This window comes from Cheilinus undulatus, linkage group 20 (assembly GCF_018320785.1).
Source record: "Cheilinus undulatus linkage group 20, ASM1832078v1, whole genome shotgun sequence".
In the NCBI taxonomy this organism is placed as follows: domain Eukaryota; kingdom Metazoa; phylum Chordata; class Actinopteri; order Labriformes; family Labridae; genus Cheilinus; species Cheilinus undulatus.
In genome coordinates, this window is record NC_054884.1 from 5,378,212 (window position 1) to 5,401,126 (window position 22,915).

General features: G+C 41.8%; 1 protein-coding gene across 1 annotated transcript; it reads left to right on the forward strand.

Annotated features, from left to right (window-relative positions):
• Positions 1–285: 285 nt before the first annotated feature.
• On the forward strand, positions 286–22,245 carry LOC121527852 (complement C1q tumor necrosis factor-related protein 1-like). Its single transcript, XM_041814866.1, has 6 exons — positions 286–417; positions 16,212–16,351; positions 16,486–16,607; positions 16,797–18,688; positions 20,597–20,663; positions 20,787–22,245. The coding sequence occupies exons 2-4, from the start codon at positions 16,212–16,214 to the stop codon at positions 17,345–17,347; spliced, it is 813 nt and encodes a 270-aa protein (XP_041670800.1). The 5' UTR covers positions 286–417; the 3' UTR covers positions 17,348–18,688; positions 20,597–20,663; positions 20,787–22,245.
• The last annotated feature ends 670 nt before the right edge of the window (positions 22,246–22,915 follow it).

Sequence of the window (22,915 nt, forward strand, 5' to 3'; positions counted from 1 at the left end):
GCTCCCAACCCTCCTTCTTCTCTTCTCTTCTGTGTTTTTTCCCACACCCACCACTCATGTGTTTCTTCTGTGTTTTTGTTATTCTCCCCGCTGGGTTGGAGTTTTTCTGCTCAGAGCTCCTCCTCCACAGAGCCGTTAAGCTTCCTTTTCCTCTATCTCAGTCCACGGTATTTCTCCTGATCTCCTCCTCCTTCTCTTATCCACCCCCCCCCCCCCTCACTTGTTTGGAGGAGCAGGACTTTCTGGCAGACGCTGTGTGTGTTCTGTGTTAAAGGAGAAAAAGAATGACCTGAGGAGGGAGAGACGGGACAACAACCTCTGAGAGAAAGCAAGGACTGCTGCAGAGAGGGACAGAAACTGAGGGGAGAGCCAGACATTTTTCTGCCAAAGGAGAAACACTGGACTCCAGATACAAAGGTGAGACTCTTTTACTTTGTGAAAACTTTTACACAGAGAAATAAGTCAAACACCGGCTGTTTTAACGCATACACTTGAAAAGTGAACAGGATAAGATCCAGGCATGTTGGCGTCAGGTGCTTTCTGCAGATTTTCTGCTTGCTCACACTCATGAGAGACTGCACTTGCAAAGAATTTCACTTAATATCCTACATGTCCGAACAGATAAATGCACTTGCAACTGTAGGACAATCCGTTCCCAGACGTCAGACCTTAAATGCCCTGTGCTTCCTCTCTAGGGGCTGATAACTGTGAGAAACAGAAATAAATGGTGGCTTGTCTGAGCCCTGAATCATCAGCTTTTGTTCTTTCAGGCAAAGGTGCCAGCAGTCTTCAGCTGGTATCTTCTCCTTGCACATCAGAGCTGAAACTTAAACCCTTCATAGGTTGATCTCCAGGTTATCCTAGAACACCTGTTTTCAGCTGATTCCACTATACGCACCGTGTTACGCACCATAGATACTGATAAATAGATGGGCTTTGTCAAAATACTGCACAAATCTGGCTCAGCTCTGAGCTGTCACTACATATTTCTCTCAACAACCCACCAAAGTGGAAACCTGCAGGGCTGAAAAGTGAAGCCGGTAATGATGAGACAAAACCCTCATAAATCCACTCGAGTCCGACTACAAAAGATGATTTTCAACAATGATGAGAACTTTGCGGCCAAAATATAAACTTATCACAAAAAGTAAGTAAATTTGTGTTTTTCTTGTAGCAATTCTTCTTGAGAAAAAATCTTATACCGTTGGAAAGCCTGTTTATTTCCCTTTTAAATGGAGCCACATTTGTCAGGAACATGCCTTTGTGGGATGAGCAGCAGAGCTGAGTATGTCGGTTGCAAATCTTCTGCTAATATTTTTTTATTTCACCGTTAACAAACTGTATAACACATGCTTACATGACGCTCTGTATAGCTAGCATATCATCTGCATTCATCTTACACATAGTCAAAAAAAGGTCAGTTAGCGTGATGCTAACTTATAAAGGAAAATCCAATTAACGGGCTAACAAAAATTAGCATCTCGAAATTGGTTGTTTTTAACTATAAAAAAGAAACTTTTCCAACACTCTTAAGAAGCGATCTTAAGAATGTTAGCATTAGCTGACGTTAGCTGACTCTAGCCTGCCACTTCACTGCGTCCTAGCCATAGACTGTAGAAAGAATTGGACGAACCCTGTGTGACGTCAGCCGTCTGATTACAATAGGTGGATTCAAACAGCTCTTGAAGCCAATCTGCAGTGGCTTCCATATTGAAATCGCAGTCTCAACCAAACTTTGGATCAACCTAACGGCCCGCCCACTAAACGTGACTTCCTGTCAACTAGATAGCTAGCATTCTGGTTGACAGAAACGTAGCCTCTGCCTGCTATATGTCAATCAAATGAAATGCGCCAATCAGTCCGCAGTGAGGTTTTTCCTAAATATAATCTAAACCATCGAGGTACAAAAAAATTCACCCCCCGTACAGTGAGAGCACATGAAGACATAAACTAATGAGACATGTTTGGTTTTTGAACCAGGCTGTAAACCAGTTTATTTCTAGTGTAAAAACCAGCTGTTTAACTGGTGTTCAGACGGGACTGCAGCACTTTTGCACTTGGCTTCATTTTTCAGGACCGTAGGTTGCCGCTTAGTGCTAGCTTCTCTCTGGACTGAACTATGGTAGCCTTGGAAGGCCAAAAAGTCAAATCTGGAAGACACAGCTTAACTATACAGAACTGTTATGATGACATTAAATGCCCTTAGAGGGCGGCACACCTCCGAGAAGAGAAGCCTCGTTTTTCCAGTGAGGAAGATGCCGCCCCACACCATCACACTGCTTCCCCCAAAGATGTTACACTACCAGAGCAGCAATCGGCAAAGTGTTCTCCATGTCGTCTCCACACTTTGACCTTTCAATCCGACTGCCAAAGGCAGAATCTGAAATCATGGCTGAAAATAACATTCCTCTACATGTCCAAGTTCCTGATGGTGAAGGGCAGTCATGGCAGACCTCCTGGTAGCCCTACATACTGGATTAGCAGCATTCAGTCTGTTCTGGGTGGTCTGGGCGGAGGAACCTCGACTGTAAATCTGTAGAAGACAGCCTTTGGTTCCTAAGTGCTGACAGGGGGAGGCAATTGTCTTCCTGGGACACCCACTTCACTTCGCTCCAAATAATGACAACTTGGTTTTGAACACCAGCTTGAAGTTGCCGTACTGCAGGGTCCCTATTCAGATGAGTCGAACGTGGCATGCTGATGCTTGGACACCTACTGTAGCAGGGCCCATGCTCCCAGGGGCTGACAATCAGGTGTCAATCAGGCAGTGCCACCAGTATAGCAGTCAGCTCAAATCTAGTTACAGTTTAGCAGCAGTTATATCAGAATTGGACCACAGTTCTTTCATTTCATCTCTTCGACGGGGTAGGATGTGATATGAGTCGGTTTAAGGCTCCTGGTGGCGCATTAGCTTGGATGCAGCTACAGCAGCAACAGCAGTAGTTTTATTAAAATCTGACCACATGTCTACAGTTAAACAAGAGCAATGAGCCACACAGAACATTTTCAACGACAGAAAAGACATTTCTACTCGTCTACTCATCTGTCGGTGGGGTTAGTCATACTGTTAGCCGTTATGTGCAATAGCTGTTCCCACTGAAGAGATTAGCTCACATGTGGCTGTAAAAAACATCAGTTTTACCAGAATTGTGCCACATTTCTTTATTAAAACAAGAGTAGAGAGCCACACGGTAAGCTTCTTTTGGCAGAATAGACGTTTGTACTGCTCTGCCAACAGGCCTCTGCATGAGTTTAATCTACATCATGTTCCACTTTAATATGGCAGCGTTTGCATGTCAGACAACTCGTCTTTTTTCTTTGAATGGCCTGTCATGAATGTGATAGTTCGTCCAATCACCTTCTGAGAATTTTTTGAGAAGTCCTGCCCTTCTCAAAGACTTTGCCAGATTAATGTGAAGTATATGTATATGGATATATGAAACGGTCAGTTGAATCACAGGAAAAGGAACTTAGAATTGATTGGAAAGTAATTAGAAATACAGAAGGGAACAGTAAAGAAGTTATGTGTTTGATATTTCAAGGTGCAGATCACTTCTGACTTGTCTTAAAGGTGTCTATGAGTCGTTCGAAGTATTCCGAGATGTTGAAATTAGGAGCAGTGCCCTTATTTTACATCACCATGAGAGCATGCAGATGCTAGGAGGAGTAGCATACAGTAGCTTTACTATGGTGTAGTATAACAAAACTTTTAATCGCCTTACCTAAGAATGTCAGTACCTTCCCACAACTTCTTTAGGTAGGACTAAATGTAATGGCTGTTAATGCTAAAGTTGATGCTCTTTGTCTGACTTATTTTCTATTCAACATACTGAAATTCAATGTGGCAGATTTATCAGATAAAAAACACAGGTTTTAAAGGCCACTTGCATCCAACAGTTTCCTAAAAAATGTCCTTGTATCGGAGGGCTGGCTTTGAATCTTCAGTTCGTAGCACTTTCAGGTGAGGATTTCTCGATCCTAAGAAGCTTAACAACACACAATGTTGTCTTCAGGAGCTGTTTTACATGTGTGCTCACTTCTCCACCTAGTAAACTGTGGGAAAATATCTGTAAAGGGTTGAAGGACTGTGGGTTTTTGTAGGTCACAGAGGAATCTCATGCTTAGCAAAAACAGATGTTATGGGTGTGATCCCAGCCTTATGTAAGTCAGGATGGAAGTAATATAATTTTATTCATGCCTGCATGCTTAATAATGTTGCTGTGCATGCAGAGAAAGGGTATTACTGATGTACCCAAAGGTGCAGACATGGACCTTAAGATTGAAACCATGGACTGTTGTTTAGTTTTAAAGGCACAAAGTCACTGATGCAAGTAAAGGGCACATAATTGAATTTTTAACATAATCACTGGACTGGAAACTAAACAGGAAATCAGTTCACAAAGTCTGAATAAACTTCTCATAAAATCACTGACATGTGCAGCTGCCAGAAGGCAAGAAACCTCACATCATTCAGAAAAAAAAACCATGCTAAATTATTCTGTTTGATTGCAATCTTTGCTATTATGAATACAACATTTTTGAGGATTAGAACCTTCTGCAGCTAGTTTGATATCTTTCCTCCTCTCTTCCTCCATGCAGGAGGGTACAGGTGTGTCAGAATGGACTTATGCAAGCGTCACAGGACATGCACACACAAATATAATATAAATTGCGTAAGCTCAAATACATGCAAGCAAGTGAAGGCTTGCAGTGACAGATAAGGCATGACTCCAAACCTGCATGCACGGATCCACAAACGTGGAGGATGAACTCTTCCTCTCTTCTCTGCCTGTCCTTCCAACAGATAGGAATCCATCCTGCCCTCATTCATATGTGGATTATATAACATTTTGGATCAAATCGTGAATAGATATGTAGATTATGACATTTTAGTTCTTATCAGAGTTCAAATTTTCATATAGAGTGTAAGACAGCCTATCAGAAATGCTGCTCATATGTCATCCACAGTATTTTATTTGCTGGTGTGACTCCGACATAGTAAGAGCTGGGCTAATTCTTCAGATATGAAGACTTTGGGCATGACAGAAAGTGCAGTCAGTCTTAAATCTGCAGGAGACACTTTTATTATGCCACACAGGTCCTGCTTCTGTTAACAGTAAACTACATCTTTGAACCATCAGCTGAGGCTGTTGTGAATGTTTCTGAGCAGTTTTGGCTAAACAGGGCTATCAAGAAAAATTGCATTTAGTGGAATTAAATAGAGTCCAAACTTAGAGCACTCATCATTTAAAATGGTGGTTAAACCACTGCAGCGTCTCCTTGCAGCCACAATGACAAATAAGTCCACCACTGCTCCTTAATGACTCATTTCACTTTAAAAACTAACAGACTGCTCAAGTCAACCTTGCGTTTTAAAACATTTTTCTTTTTATGGGATTGACTAAAAGTTGAAATCTGTTGACAGCCCTAATTATATTGTGAGGTGTAAACAGCCTCAAAGACAACGTCCAATACTAGTTAGAAGTGCATCAATTTATGTACAAACATTTTACAGTAAATTTAGAAGTCAAGCACTGCCATGTAACTGAGATCAGCTGGTCTCATTTGAGCCCTTATCAGCTGACGGCAAGCTGATTCACTCTAAGCACACTTTTGGCAAACTGCACTCACACTGCCATGCTTTGCTGCTCCTTCTGTAAGCAACTTTTTTTACCACCCTCCTCCACCCCAGCTCCTCCTTTACTTTACCTCTGACTTTATCAGTGTCATTCTGTTGTCACTGATGCCTGCTCTAATCTTTGTTTTTGCTGCTTCTCTCCCTGTCTCAGACTTTCCTTGTAGGCACGGGAAAGGCAGGAACATGAGGTGTTCAGGCTTGATGCTTTTGCATATAGACTAATAGGGTTGCCAACCATCCCTTAAAATAGGGAATCGTCCCGTATTTGACAATTAAATACAGCGTCCCGTTCCCAGTCTACACAGATTTGTCCCGTATTTTCGTCCTTAACGTCCTACTCTGCCACCGATTGATTCATTCTCGTTGAATTTGTCATTTTGATTGGTCAGCTAAGACATGGAGCCAATCAGAGGCAGAGAAAGCAGCATGGGGGCGTGGCTTCAGATGCCATGTGTCTCTATGAGAAGAAAACAACTGTGATAAAAGTTTAGACAAGCTGAAAAAACAGTATTTATTAATAAATCAAACAGTCCTTAGAGAGAAAGAAAAATTACCTTATATTTTTTTCCTGGATTAAAGCTGTTGATAGAGATTCCTGTGTATTTTTCATTACAATGTAAAAGTTTAAATCTTTTAAAGTACTTACCTATTGATCCCTTCATTCAAATTTAAAAAATGTTATCATCTGGTACATAAAATGGACATATGACAAATATTTTAGAGCTGTGCTCTCACTGCTGGTTTAAGCTTTTATTTAAAGTGGAGGAAAGACTTGAAGAATAATGTACTCAAAATGAAGTTGAATGAAATTAACTTAAATGGAAAAAAAAAAATAGCGAATGGTGGTGGAAAGCTTGGACCGCCATTTTTTAAGTCCTAGTTTTTGTTAGATTCTGTGTAATATGGCAAAACTACATTAGTTTTTCTCAAAAATCACATGATCAAAGTCAGTGGTTTAAAAAAATAAAAAAGTACTAGGAGGAGAGCGGGTCGTGTCTTATTTTCATGCACAGTAGTTGGCAACCATACTCATGGAAGAGCAGGGTTATCTAAGGAATAACAGCAATGAGAGCAAATTTATAACTGCTAATAAGGAAAAAGTATTCATAACCACACATCATGTGTTCTTTGACAAAGTGGTGACTGAACCTAAGTTGTATAGTTGTAGTAACTATATATGGGTGAACAAATCCCAACAGCACACCAAGACTCTGCTCAACACACACCAGTTGCCGCTTCATTATAGAACCACTGCTCTAGAGGGAACTTAAGGAACTGCAACTTCAGTTTGTTGCATATTTTTTTTGCATGATGGAGGTTGCATTTTAACCTTTATTTTGGTATCCAAAGATGAAATAGTGTATGATTTTCCTTCATTTAACACATTATTATTGATGCAAAGACTCTATCATCACACAGGATCTCTGGAGCTCAGTCAGAGTGACCGTCAGGTTCTTGGTCACCTCTGTTACTAAGGCCCTGTTCCTTCGATTGCTCAGTTTGTCTGTACCACCAGCTCTTCAAAAAGTCCTGGTTGTGCCAAATTTCTTTTTTTTTTAAGATTTATTTTTGGGCTTTTAATGTCTTTATTGACAGAGGAGGACAGTGTACAGGATCGGAAACAGGGATGAGAGAGCTGGGGAGAGACTTGCAGGAAGGTACCACAGACTGGATTTGAACCCAAGCTGACTGCATACATGAGGCGTGCCTTAAACTGCCAGGCCACCTGTGCTGTGTGCCTGTTCTTTTACTTGAGAATTATGGAGGCCACATGGCAGGAGAGATCCAGAGAAATGGGAGGAGCAGAGCTACATCTAAAGTGTTTTTGCAAAGCGTCTGAATGTGTATGCCACTTGTCATGATGGGGTAGTGAGAGTAGATTAATGAGAATAGAAATTATTCTTTTCAGCTGTAGCATCATCTGTATCTGCCATCTTTACTGTTAAGCATGAAGCGTTCAGTTTTCTGAAAGGATGGATAAAGAGTGAATGACACTGTTGAGCTTGAGTTTGATTGTGATCAGGTGTTTTGGTACACCTGGTGGAAAGCTTTCTTGACATTCAAAGGCGTTGATTTCTTGCTGCAGTATCTGAAACATCTTGTTTACACGTTTCAGAGCCAGAAAGAGCTGCTGATTAGCCAACAAACACATTTTTCTGACGCTGCATCATAGAAAAGGTCATCTTAATTTCTTAGCATACTAACCTGACAAACCAGATTGTTTCTCAGATCCTTGTAATGGGATATATGATTAATTTGACATGGAGAGTCAGTCACAGAGCTCTACCTGTAAAATCTATTGTATCTGATTTTCTAGGCTGCACCCTATCATGTTAGAAGAGAACCTGCAGTCACTCTGAATAGGCCAGGGCTTTTTTTGCTCAAGCACTACTTCATTTTAGTGCAGTGTTACTCAACTCTGCTCAACTGAAGAGCAGAATTGTTGAAAAATACCTTTGCAAGAGCCACAATCTAAGTGGTGAAGAGTGGCTAAAACAGCTTGACATAGCAATAAAAATAAGTTAAAGGTGGCAAAAATGGGTGAAAAGGAGCGAAAATGTTGAGATAAAGTTAAAAAGGAGTCAAAGTATCAAAAATGGGTGTGAAGGGACAAAAAATGAGCTACAGGTTGCAAAAAATGGTCCAAAAGTGGTAAAAACATGGCAAAAAATGAGTGAAAAGTCACTCAAATGGACAAAAAGCAGTCAAACAACAGGAAACAAGTGGAATTTAAGGGCAACAGGTAGCTTCAACAGGCAAAAAGTGGGAAAAAAATGGTGAAAAGGGCAAAAACGATACAAGTGGCAAAGAAGTGGCAAAAATGGGCAAAAAGAATTGGACAAAAAGTGGTATTTAATGGCAAAGTTAGCTTAATGGGACCAAAAGTGGCAAAATGGTGAAAAAGCGCAAAATGGGAAAAAAGTGGCAGAAATGAGATAAACGTGGCAAAAATGTAGCAAAAATGAGTTCAAAGTGACTAAAATGGGCAAAAAGGAGTCCAGAGTGGCAAAAGTGGGCAAAAAAAAAAAAAAGGAAACAAGTGGTATTTATTGGCAAAAGGTAGCTTAAATGGGAAACAAGTGTCAAAAAAAATAAAAAATGGGGCAAAACTGGGATAAAAGTGGAAAAAAGAAGTGTCAGACAAGCTCTGATCTTTGAGATAGGAAGGGAGAAGCTACTTGGTAAGAGGAATCTGCTTTTGGTTGTTTCAGTTGGAAGTAGGTTGTTGGCAGTTTTGCTTAGGCTGAACGTGTTAGTTTCACTCTCTCTGCAACAATAGGTGAGGCAGTTGACGCGTGTGGCTCCCTCTATTGATTGCTAAAAGTGTAAACTGCCGGGGCGGAGTTTCACTGTAATCCAAGCTTTAAGAGAGTTTGAATCTAAATTTGCCAGCTGGGGCGGTTAGCGGCTGTGCACAATCAACTCAATTGTGCACATCTGTGGCATATCTCTCTATATAAGTACACAGACTGCACTGAAGCGTTAGGGTAAGCGCCAGCCCTTGTGGAAGCCCAATTGTGTGAAGACCACATTGGGTAAAGACCAGCGAGTCTACCTGTGCGAGTCCACCGAGCAAGGCCACCGACAGGCAGCACTGCCTCATAACAGTCTAACGCACCCCAGCAGTCTAACGCAACATGTGCAACCAAAAAATACAAGTCATATATGGGAACAGAAAGAAGCACAATAGTTACAGAAAACGAAACCTGCATAATCTATCCACTTTGCAGAATGCCTCTTTTCCACAACCTTTTATCACAGTTGGCCTCTGGAACTGCCAGTCTGCAGTTAACAAAGCAGAATTCATCAATTCCCTCACTAAACTGTCTAACATTCAGGTCCTAGCCCTGACAGAAACTTGGGTCCGTCCTGAGAACACTGTAACACCAACTGCTCTATCAGTTGATGCAGTGTTCTCTCATACACCTCGCTCTTCTGGCCGAGGAGGTGGCACAGGCATTATTCTTTCTCATAGCTGGAACTTCAGCCAGTTCAAACCCTAGGACAATAACACCTCATTTGAATATCATGCAGTACAGGTCACTGCCCCAATAAAGGCTTACATGGTTGTGGTATACCGCCCACCTGGGGGTCACCTGGACAACTTTATTGTGGAACTGGACATGTTACTCTCAGAGATCCCTGATGATGGCACACCATTGGTTGTCATGGGTGACATGAACATCCACTTGGATAGAGCCCAGGCTACTGATTTTATTTCACTACTGTCCTCCTTTGACTTGAAACTGGTTCAAACGCCTCCTACACACAAGGCTGGTAATACACTGGATTTGATTCTAACTCGCAATTGCTCCACGGCTAATTTGAGTGTAACACCACTTCACCTCTCTGACCACTACTTCATTCAGTTCTCACTTGGCTTACCTGAACTTCAACAATCTACTACTCAATTAAGATCATACCGCAGAAACCTTCAGTCACTTGACCCAACACAGCTGTCTGACGAGGTCTCAGCTGCACTAGCCTCATGTAACGAGTCCTTCACACTCACTGCTAACGAGGCCACAGACACATTCTGCTCCTCACTGACCTCCTCTCTGGACAAACTCTGCCCTCTGGTGTCTAAGCCTATTCGTAATACTCCACCTTGTCCCTGGCTCACTGAGGTCATCAGAACCCAAAGGGCAGGGCTCAGAGCGGCAGAGAGAAAATGGCGTAAATCCAAACAAACCACTGACTTGAGTGCTTATCAGCAAAAACTGTCCTGTTTTACCTCTGCTCTAAAATCTGCTAAGAAGGCGTTCTATCAATCAAAGATCTGTGCTGCCACTGATGCACGCAAACTCTTCTCTGCTTTTAACTCGCTCCTCTCTCCTTCAAACCCACAACCCTCCAGTATGTTGACTCCAGACATGTTCGCCTCCTACTTCACTGACAAGGTTTGTGCCATCAGCAACCAATTCTCTGAGCCTGTCCAACTCAGTTTTCTGCCACCAGCTAGTGATGCATCACTTAGCTCATACTCTCCACTAAGTGAGAGCGAGGTCACCAGGCTTCTGCTTGACTCTAAGCCCACAACCTGTCCCCTCGATCCGATACCATCACATCTCTTGCAGGCGATTGAGCCCACAATCAGCCCTGCTGTGAGTTGTATCATTAACTCCTCTCTGTCCACAGGTGTTTTCCCAGCTGCTTTCAAGCAAGCGGGTTACACCACTGCTCAAAAACCCACTCTCAACCCAGCCCTGGTTGAAAATTACAGGCCGGTCTCACTTCTCCCATTCCTATCAAAAATACTGGAGCGCACAGTCTTCAACCAGCTCTCAGAACACTTGCAGAACAATGATCTACTTGATCAGAATCAGTCTGGCTTTAGGCGGGGCCACTCTACTGAAACTGCACTTTTGTCGGTAACGGAATCACTTCGCTTGGCCAGAGCAGCTGGTCAGTCCTCAGTTCTCTTACTGCTGGATCTGTCTGCTGCCTTTGACACAGTAAACCACCAAATCCTCCTCTCCACACTCTCTTCACTTGGTATCTCAGGATCTGCCCTACAGTGGTTTAAGTCCTACCTCACAGGAAGATCTTTTAGAGTATCATGGAAGGGAGGAGTGTCTAAACTGCATGGCTTATCAACAGGGGTGCCTCAAGGGTCTGTGCTTGGTCCCCTACTTTTCTCAATATACACCACCTCACTTGGTGCAATCATCCACTCCCATGGCTTTTCTTATCACTGCTATGCAGACGACACACAGCTATTCCTGTCCTTTCCACCAGATGACACAACTGTCTCAGCTCGGATCTCATCCTGCCTTGCTGATATTTCTAAATGGATGAGGGAACGTCACCTTCAGCTCAACCTGCCCAAAACTGAGCTCATTATCATCCCAGCCAGTCCCACTATGGAACCGCAGATCAGTATCCAGCTTGGATCAAATAATCTCTTGCGCACTTAGACAGCCCGAATCTGGGTGTCATGATTGATGACCAGCTAACCTTCAAGCTCCATGTGGCCTCGATTGCTCGGTCCTGCCGTTCGCCTCTACAACATCAAGAGGATCAGACCCTACTTGACAGAGCATGCTACACAACTCCTAGTACAGGCTCTTATAATATCACGTATTGACTACTGTAACTCATTACTGGCAGGCCTACCTGCATGCACAGTTATACCTCTGCAGTTGATCCAGAACGCAGCAGCACGTCTGGTCTTCAACCAACCCAAGAGAGCTCATGTAACGACTCTTTAATCTCTCTACACTGGCTTCCAGTTGCAGCTCGCATTAAATTCAAAACTCTAATCATTGCTTACAAAGCAGTAACTAAAACTGCTCCTGTTTACCTGGAGTCCCTCATCCAGGTCTACACCCCTTCTCGCCCACTACGCTCAGCCAGCGAAAGGCGCCTGGTACTTCCAGCACATCATGCTCCTAAGTCACTAGCTCGACTCTTCTCCTCTGTTGTCCCTAAATGGTGGAATGAATTACCCAACTCCATTCGATCTACAGACTCCCTGTCTACTTTCAAGAGAAGGCTAAAGACCCAGCTCTTCAGAAAACACTTTGCACTTAGCTAGGCAATTCTCTACTGTTGTCCCCAGTAGTAGATTGAGTCTCAGCCAGACTATTCTCCACTGCTGTCCCCAGTGGTTGAATGAGTTTCCCAACTATAGTTAGCTTGCACTGTCCTGCTCTACTTCTGGGATTTCTTTGCCCAGCTCTTTGGGAATGATCCAGCACTTGGTACTTGGTAAATAGTTGTTGTGAAGCCTAATGAATGGCGATTAGTGATCCCACATTTTCCTTGATTCATTGTTGATGTCTAAAAACAAACAAAAAAAAAAACATAAAAACAAAAAACAAAACAAAACAAAACAAAAAAACAAAACAAAAAAAAACTACATAAACAACGTATATTTTAGGTACTCTGCCTTAAACTCTACACGGCAACACTTGCGTCCAATTGAACCTGAAGCACTTGATGGCACTTACTGATGTTGTTTCTTCTTGTCTAGATCATTGCTTGTGTTGTTCTTGCTCTCAAATGTACGTCGCTTTGGAGAAAAGCGTCTGCTAAATGACATTGTAACATTGTAACATTGTGTCAAAAATGGGCAAAAAAATAAGAAAAAAGTGGTAATTAATGGCAAAAAGTAGCTTAAATGGGTGAAAAGCTTTTTTAAAGTTTTTTGGGGAATAATATTTCAAATGAAGACATAAAAGAGCCACAAATAATCACAAAAGAGCCACATGTGGCTCCAGAGCCACACGTTGAGTATGACTGTTCTAGTGTAACATGTTGAGTATGACTGTTCTAGTGTAACACGTTGAATATCACTGTTCTAGTGTAACACGTTGAGTATCACTCTTCTAGTGTAACACGTTGAATATCACTGTTCTAGTGTAACACGTTGAATATCACTGTTCTAGTGTAACACGTTGAATATCACTGTTCTAGTGTAACATGTTGAGTATCACTGTTCTAGTGTAACATGTTGAGTATCACTGTTCTAGTGTAACATGTTGAGTATCACTGTTCTAGTGTAACATGTTGAGTATCACTGTTCTAGTGTAACATGTTGAGTATCACTGTTCTAGTGTAACATGTTGAATATCACTGTTCTAGTGTAACATGTTGAGTATCACTGTTCTAGTGTAACATGTTGAGTATCACTTTTCTAGTGTAACATGTTGAGTATAACTGTTCTAGTGTAATGTACACTGTTCTAGTGTTGTTCTAGTGTAACATGTTGAGTATAACTGTTCTAGTGTAACATTTTGAGTATCACTCTTCTAGTGTTACACGTTGAGTACACTGTTCTAGTGTAACATGTTGAGTATCACTGTTCTAGTGTAACATGTTGAGTATCACTGTTCTAGTGTAACATGTTGAGTATAACTGTTCTAGTGTAACATGTTGAGTATCACTGTTCTAGTGTAACATGTTGAGTATAACTGTTCTAGTGTAACATGTTGAGTATCACTCTTCTAGTGTAACACGTTGAGTATCACTGTTCTAGTGTAACAGTCCAATGCTAGAGTTGAGCCTGAGACAGGACGGGTGTTTTGTCATCTGTTTGTGTGATATTGAGCGGCCAAACAGTGGATCATGAGGGCCTACTTGACCTCCTGGCCTTAGCATCGCGTTTAAAACCCTGATCAGGTGAGATGGATAAAGGCAGTCTGTCTGAGTAGCGGTCGGCTGAACATCGGGCAGGCATGCCGTCTTTGGATATACGTTGCAGATGGTGTTAGCGTGTGTGTGGTTGTGTCTCTGTTTGTGTCTGAAGAGGTGAAGTTCAAAGCCGTGTGAGTTTTAAATCTGGTAATCTCATCTGTTCACTCCTCTGATTCTAATCTCCTCTTATGACACACAGACCTACTGCCTGTCATCATTAATACACGGCTGAACCACATGAAAGTTAAACGTCATTATGAGCACATGTTATAGTAAACTGGAGAGATCTTTGACTTTAGTGTGAGCTTGTGCCACAATGAAATATAGACCTAAGCACACATGTGTTATATGACCAACCATAACACTGTAAAATAAATAAAGTTTTACACAATCATATTCTCATGCTGGCCATTTAACATCATTGGAGCAACTAAAGCTCAAATCTTATAATGTCATGAAGCAATTAACCCTTTATAGGACGCTTACTTGCAATACTTGTAAATTCAAAATGAAACCCCTAGAATATTATTGGTGGACATCCCAATACTTTCTTACTTTTGTCACAAATCCTTTGATGGATTGAGGTCTGGGCTTTGACTTGGAACTCCAAAACATCTCTGCATTAATTTTACCCTCTACCTTTACAAGCCTTCCAGGGCTGGCTGCTGAGAAGCATTCCCACAGCATGATGCTGCAACTATTATTAGCCTCATTGTTTATCTGCAATTATTGACTAAATTTCTGTACTGTTGTTTATTTGCTGCTCTGTGCCTTTAATTGCCCACTGGGGACAAATAAAGTTTTTTAATTGAATTGAATTGAATTGTGCAGTGGGGATGGTGTGTTTGTGGTGATGTTCAGTGTTTGGTGTCTTTCCTGATGGCCATAAAGCTCCATTTTGGTCTCATCAGACCAAAGAACTTTCTCCCACTTAACCATGGAGTCTCCCACATGACTTCTGGTGAACTCTAGTCAAGATTTAATCTGAGTTTTCCTCAACAGTGTCTTTCTCTTTGCCTGACTGGTAAAGAGTTTTTTTTGTTTAGTTTTCACTTTCTGTGTTCAATTTCAGTTTAGTTTTATTAGTTTTGACTGCTGGTTTGTTAGTTTAGTTTTTATTTTGCAAAAAGCTTTGTTTTAGTCTAGTTTTTATTACTTTTAGTTTTTTCAAGTACATGTCGGGGCTGAGAGAATGTCATACATTTTTAAAAACATATTCAAACAGACTACTCTTCACTTTTCATTGTATTTGTTTAATGATGATGGTTGAATGCATCTCCACTGTGTGAAGTCTTAACCAATCAATTCAGGCAATTTTACACTGCCCAGACTTGTGCGCCAGTGCCAGTCAGTATGGTTGTGTCAAAGACTAAAACTAAGGATTTTGGCCTCTATTTTTATTTTATTTTACTTAGTTTTGTAAGCGCATTTAACAGTTTTAGTTAGTTTATGTTTTTTCAGTAAAGCTTAGTTTTAGTCTAGGCAGATTTACACATGTGCCATAGTCCTTCCATTTCTTGGTGATGGATTTAACTGAACTTTGGGGGATGTTCAGTCCCTTGTATTTTATGTATCCATCCCCTGACTTATACTTTCCAATAACATTTTTTCTGAGTTGCTTGCAGTGTTCTTTTGGTGTCATGGTAGCCAGGAATGCTGATAAACCAGTGGCAGGACCTCCCAGACACAGGTGTCTTTATGTACTACATGTACTTACGATGCCTTGAGACACATTCACTGCCCCCAGGTGATCCCCATTTCACTTATTGCGAGACTACTAGCCCAATAGGCTTGACCTCTAAGCCCTGAGATTTTTTTTTTTTTTTTTAAATGCCAAATCATATGGGGTGAATACTTTTTGTCAGCACTGTATGTAAAGCAGTATCAGTGCCAAGGTGGTTGCTGTTAAAATCAATAGTAAAACATCTCTGGTAAACTGCTACCTAGAGTTCAGGATCTGTCCAGTAATCTGGCGGTTGCATAGTTGGCCTAGTTTATCATTCTGACAGGATCTGCTGCATGACATCAGGTCATCAGGGAGGCTGTTATGAAAGGAAATCAGAACTTACCAGGAGAGTTACAGCTTTCTTCTAAAGGTTACAGGCCTTGCACACAGTATGACTTATTTTACACACAGCAAACATACTTAGATTTTTATTTTTAAAGGTAGTTTTAGGTACCATGTCTTGAGTGTGCAGGAACATTAAAGTGTCCCAATTTGGAGGTTAATAAAGATGGTCACCTGCATTTTAGGATGGAATTTTTTGATAAATCAAGGCATTTTTACTGGTATGGGCTGTGGAGAGCCTGCAGCTGTACGCTAGTATCCTCATACAGAAAATAAAACTGAACATAAATGAGGATTCAAAGCTGATTTACATTTGTGACTTTAACTATGATGCCCATTTCTGATGCAAATTCATGTGCATTTTAGATGACCAAAGCCTCTGTGCTGGCCTTGCTGCTCCTTTGGGCCTATCCACTGGACCTCTACCGAGCCCCCTATGATGACAGGAAAGATCCAGACCCGAGCTGGGACAGAGTGCACCCAAAGGACCACCATCAAGGTGCCAGGTACTCTTATAATCCACACTAGCTGGTTCATTCATGTGCAGTTGTATTTATTAAACTCAGAAAAGACATGTTTCCTGTAGTATAAACTCTTTGACCCTGTTGAATGCCTGGGTTTAGTTGTACTGTATGTAAAGGCGCAGGGAGGTGAGGGAGTGCAGACGCTGCTGTGACCCAGGAGAGGAGCCGGCCCAGTACTCCAGTCAGCAGTACCCCCAGTACCATATCGTACCTCAGATCAACATCACTCTGCTCAAAGGTAAGACCAGGCTGGATCTATGAGCACAAATCTTTCTGTCTTATACAGCACACTATCAGACCTTTCAGAAACAGGGATCACGAACGGCTCTTTTCAAGTCCAGCCACAAACTCTCTATTTGATTGAGGGGGTGCTTTGACTCGGCCTATCCAGAAAGCTTTCTAAAACTGACTCTGTTTTCTCTCCTAGGTGAGAAAGGAGATACCGGAGAACGAGGGCCTTATGGTAAATCAGGCAGATCTGGTCAGACGGGCCCTCCAGGTCCTGGTGGCATAAAGGGCAGCAAAGGCAGCATGGGCCTCCCCGGTGAACCCTGCAAGTCTTACTTTTCAGCCTTCTCCGTCGTTCGCAAGAAGGGTCTCCAATCCAATGACTACTACCAGACTCTGGTTTTTGACACGGAGCTCGTAAACCTCTACGGCCACTTCAACATGTTTACCGGTAAGTTCTACTGCTACGTGCCCGGCATCTACTACTTCAGCCTGAACGTGCATACGTGGAACCAGAAGGAGACGTACCTGCACGTGATGCACAACGAGCGTGAGGTAGTGATCCTCTACGCCCAGCCCAGTGATCGCTCCATCATGCAGAGTCAGAGTCTGATGCTGGAGCTGGAGAGTAGCGATCAGGTCTGGGTCAGACTCTTTAAAGGGGAGCGGGAGAATGCCATCTTCAGTGATGAGTTTGACTCTTACATCACCTTTAATGGACACCTGATTAAGCCTAAGAGTGAACTGTAGGTAGGAGATGGGACATGTTTGAGATTATTATGAATAGAGGCGGCCGTGAACTACCTTAATGTGTAATTTTTATGTCAAGAACAGAAAAAGAGCTTATTGTTTAAATTGCCTGAGTCAAGCCAGACAGGACTAGAAAATTCCTTTTGTTGCATTTATGTGTAATTTAACAGAATTTGTGGTATTTTTTAAAATTAAGTCAAGATGTATTCAGTGTATTGCCTTCACTTAAACTCCTTATTGTGTATTTTTTGTTTTTAAAGGATAAATTCAAAGTCAAATGCTATGCAAAGAAGCACAGAGGGAGTGAGATCCTCTCTTGTATCGTGTTTCTCGTAAAACCTTGTGGCACAACCATTGCTAGCTTACTTATGCAATTATTTCCTTTATATCTTAGCATTTTATTTTTTATATTTTCTATATTCAAGTACCCCTCCATCTCTGCCAGTCCTGTCTTTCATATGGTGCTAACTGCACAGGACAGGAATTCAGCAGCAACCATTTTCCTGTAATGTCACACTCAGGGAGGCAAATTCAAAAGTTCTTACCATGTCAGACTGTATCAAGATGTCAGTAAAGCCTGGCACATGCTAACAGATTTTTTTCTAAATAAACTCACCACGTGTCCGCCGTTTTTTTGGTCTGCACTGGTGGCGTGACGTCACCTCAACAGCCCTCCTCGGCCCATAGGACATGACGGACTGGCTGTGTGTTTTGCTGCTTGCAGCAGCTGCTGCCCCTCTCCGCTCTGGCACGTCCTGCCACAGCTTTCAAACCAGGCACAAATGTAATGTGTGTTGGCCACAGCTCCCTGCTGTCTAAGCCCTGTCATCCTTCAGAAATTTTACCTCAATAAACCTCCAAACCTCCACGTCCTCCTCCTGTCAGTCTCCAAGCCCCCCGAGATAATCTCCATCAGGAAAGATGTAAACTCCTTAGGGATGCTGTCAGCTCTGGTGTAAGTGTAGGGCTTTGTTTTGCTGCTTGTGATGGAGCGCCGGGCCGCTGCATTCGTACGCGCGGCCCCATGCCACCTCAATAGGTAGCATTCAGTAGTCTCCTGATAATCAAGTGCATGTACTTATTACCAGATTTTATCCAGCAGGGTGAAAGAAACCATTTTACTGTTGTTTAAGTAAAGTCAACTCAAAGTGAACAAGTAACATCTGAGGTGCGGGCTGTCAGTGTGCTTGTTTACTCCTCTGTCCAGTAGGTGGCAGTAACCAGGTTAAAGCAACACTCAAAAAGGCAGAAAAAGAAGAAGACGACAGATAGTCTGAGCATGTGCTAGCACATTTCAACTTTTGTGCAGCTCTATTGATGTTTCTGAATCTATAAGGTAAGGTGAGTCTATAAGGTGTAGAACTGCATATTAGATCTGAGAAGTCTGCAGCTTTGTAATAGTCTGGAAATCCTTAAAAAAATGTTAATTTCTTTGCATACATGTGTAGAACATGACAAACTTCTGTTTACCTACTTTGACTGTTCTTGGTAAAGCAGTAGAAACCATGCATCTAATTACATTAACTTTTCCAAGAGAAACCACACAACTGTCCTGCACTGTAAGACTGAACAGTTGTGAGATGATGGGTTGTGTTGACTGAAAAATCAAAAACAACTATTTCAGCTGTGTTTCTCTGAGCTGATAGAACACATTTTAAGTTTTAGATAAATAGTACTCAATCAATTGAGTATTTCTTTTAATTGTATGTAAATTATTTGAATATCATCTCTTAATCTTCAGTTTTCCCATCATGCCTTACTGACGTAATGGGCATTAGACATTTTTGGAGAAGGGTCTAGCTGCAGCCTCGGCCGCGACAAAACACGCCCCCTACAAAACACGCCCCATCGATCCATACAATAAATGAATTCTAACCCTAACCAGTGGCATTGAAATGCTAAACCTAACCCCAGGAAGCTAATGAATTAAAATATACACCTACCCCAATGAGCTACCCCTAAATCTAACCAGTGGAAATTAAAATGCTAAACCTAACCTAAAGCTAATCAAGGTCTATCTAAACTAATCTAAGTTAACCTTAAACTAAGCAAATAGCACAAGTGGGCGTGTTTTGTAGGGGACGTGGTTTGTATGGTACCTGCGGCTGCAGTTGGGTATTATTGCATTTTTGCCCCATAAATGAAGTTACTCACATAGTCTGATCAGTCCCTCTTGTGGAGAGCGACCAAGATACAATGGATGGTTTACTGAATCCAACGGAAGAGGACTTCCTGGTGGCTTTCACACTAGGGGCCCGGTCCCAGATCCGAGTGCGCTTGAGCTCAAAGTCCGGTTCGTTTGGGTAGTGTGAATACAAATAAACCGTGCCCGGGCCCACTTGGGGATGTGGTCTTGGGTGCGATTCAAGTGGACTCTGGCACGGTTTGGATGAGCTATAAATGCAACAGCGCTCGGACACGGGACAGAGCGCCGTATCAGCTTTATGACATCATCGTAAAAACTAAACTTCTTTCCATAGTGCGGCAGGTTGTTCACATTTTTCCTCAATAAAAAGCGGAAATCATCAGAATCCAGCCATTAAATGGTCTGTTGTGACTCACCTTACAGATGAACACAAGTTGGAGTCAGTGAGAGGAGGTACAAAGGCATTAAAAGTCTCCTGTCACCTCAAAAACCGCTGTATCTGTGCAGCACGAGTCCATTTAATCGTCTGAGCTGTAGTAGATGTGCAGATACGATGAGCGAAGTTGCTGGCATCTTATGATGTGATTTTAATCATCCATGGCTGCAGGAAGAACTTTTTGCCGGGTCAAAACATAAATTGTCATTGCTCAGGTCATGACCCCAGTGGTTGCCGTAGTAGCTTCTTCTTCTTTCTCCTCCTTTGCGGGGTTGTAAACCAGCTACGTGCATACCGCCACCTGCTATTCCAGACTGAGTAAATACGCAAGTGCGCCCGATCACAGTTCAGTGTTGCTAGTGTGAAAGCAAGCTGGGGGGACGCGCCGTGGCGCGGTTTGAAACAACTGGGCCTAATGTGAAAGCGCCCTCAGTGTACGTAGTAGAGGCCGAGGAGCGCTGTGGCCAGATGATGTCAACACTACCAGTGTGGACCAAAAAATGGCGGTCTCCTGGTGAGTTCAGATTTTCTAAAATGCAGATAGGAAGTGAGTTTTTATGTTCAATATTCACGTAAGAGACACAAACGTCTTTCCAGATGAACTTGTCTTGTCACACTGCTTCATTTTAAGAATTTTTTAATTGACTGAATGCCACTTTTTTTTCAGGCATACTGAACATTCATGATCCACTGAAAAAGCACAGCAACCCACTTCCAGGTCTACTGAAAAACTGGTAAATACAGTAGTATAGTAGTATTATGAATACAGTAGAATAAAAAAAAAGAATAAATACAGCTTTTACCCCTTCAAAGAAAGAAATCCAGTTTTTTATACCTGTTAATCCTTTTTTCCTCAGACCATTAAGAAGATAAAAAGACTTCTCTAGAAAGAAAATCTGTCAACATTCAATGATCACCAGATGTTTCTTATTTTGTTTTATTCCACATTTACCTCTCAGGGTTTAGATCCTATTAACGTTCCTGAAAGAAACATTTATGCTCTTTGTCCTGTTAATGGAGTTTCTGACTTAAACCGCCCCTAACCATCCTTAAACCTCAGAGAAAACTCTGAAGCACAATGCCTTTTTCTGTTTAAGTTATTCTTTCATTGTTAAAACCGATCTACAGTAACCATCATGCATTTCTACTACTGACTGCTCATCCTCAGGTTCATGATAATAATAAACATATTTTACTGGTGACGCACTTTTCATCTACAAATCTCAAAGAAAACATACTAGAAGAAATAAAGTTAAAAGAGTAGCAACCAGAGATAAATGCAAGAAGTCAATGCAAGACCATGAGTGTTAAAAACAGTTACAAAGCAGCAGCACTGGACTCAGAAATGCTTATTGAAAAATAAATGCGTTTAGTCTGGCGCCCTCAGGTGGTCAGAAGTGGTGTTTCACAGCTTTGGAGCAGCAGACTGGAAGGCCTGATCCCTCAAAGCGTGGAGTTTTTTTGTTGGGGGGATGGTGATGGTTTGTGTTTATGTATCAGAGGTTTCTTGTTGTATTGTATGGGAAGAGCAGGACCTGGAGATGAGGAGGGCTTTGCCATGAATGCTTTGATAGATCAACAGGGAGATTTAATCAAACTGGAAGTGCACAAAAAGCCAGGGGAGGAGGAGGTTAAGGCATGGGTTTGGTCTAGGAGACTACCAAAACAATCATATGACACACTTGGGGATTATTCAGACAGATAACTGGCCTCCATTATCGTCGGAGGAGGCACATCTGGCCTCAAATTGCGCTTAAAATCGCATCTTGTGTGAGCAGCTTTAGTCAAGGGCAGAGTCGGTGATCCTCCTGAAGTGGTTGAAAGAAATCTTGCACAGGTGTTTAGAAGATTGAGGGTCAGTTTCACTTTCAGTTTTGAAAGTGAAGAGACAATGAAATGGTCTAGTTAGGGTAAGAAATGCTGTTTATGTTGGATAACTGGATCATGAATGACTCATCAACTCTAAACTTGAAGGGTTTTGTTTTTCATCCCTCCTTCTTCTCCAAGCAGGAATGTATGTAGAGGAAGATGTCCTGACTGTAGACGGGGACGGCTCAGTTCTTAGGTAGAGTTGGTATATTAGTATAGTTGTAACTCATCAGCATAGCAGTGGAGTTCTCTAGCTCACCTCAACCACTCTGCCCTCCTTCTACCCCTTCAGAGATTTTTACAGCATGTGACATGTTTTCCACTACACCACTGTAACCTAATATATTCAGAAAAAAAGATGCTCTGACATTATCATTCCTCTCAAACCATGCTTTTCCTGTTAGAATATAATGTTACCTCCAAACTCTGTAATAAATGATTCCTCCACTGCAATTCCATTCATTGATTTGTGCTTTATCATTTTTAAGTCATCGATTTTTAATTTTTAGCTGTTGCAATTTTCACTTTTTAGACAGAATCAGCATCAGGCTGAAACATAACAAAACTGAACATTGAAGGGATCTGAAAACTTTCTGGATGTGCTGTATTTATTTTTCTGGGAAGACTTACTGTTTAAGTATGTCGCCATATTCCACAGAGGGTGGGCGTGAGGATAGTAAGGAACAGTTTTGTTAAATTGAACAACAGAATTTGGGTGGTACTCTGCCTTTCTTACCACAAACCACACACTGAAGGAGTGAGGAAACTTCACAGAGGGCAATAAACACACCCATGAGACTGTAGGCATCAAAATCCAGCATTCAAAGAAATCCCTGACATGGACAAGATGACTGAGAGGTTTGGAGAAAGTTCATTTTATGTTAGAAATGCAAAATGACTTTAAAGTGTACTTCAGAATAGATAATATTGACTAAAAAAGTTGAATAATTGCATGTGGAACGATGTCAGAGTGATATGGTATCTCTGTGCTCAGTACAACACAGCGACAGCAGAACTAGACACCATACAAAGAAATCAAGAGTGGTTAATAAACAAGGCTGATAGAGAAGAACGTTTATGAACTAAATATGAACCATAAACATGAACCACTGCGTGA

Bases quoted from the DNA above. Each gene is read 5' to 3' on its own strand.
- LOC121527852 (XM_041814866.1), top strand. From the start codon at position 16,212: ATGACCAAAGCCTCTGTGCTGGCCTTGCTGCTCCTTTGGGCCTATCCA. The intron at 16,352-16,485 runs GTACTCTTATAA...CTGTATGTAAAG, and splicing joins GACCACCATCAAGGTGCCAG to GCGCAGGGAGGTGAGGGAGT. The intron at 16,608-16,796 runs GTAAGACCAGGC...TTTCTCTCCTAG, and splicing joins CAACATCACTCTGCTCAAAG to GTGAGAAAGGAGATACCGGA.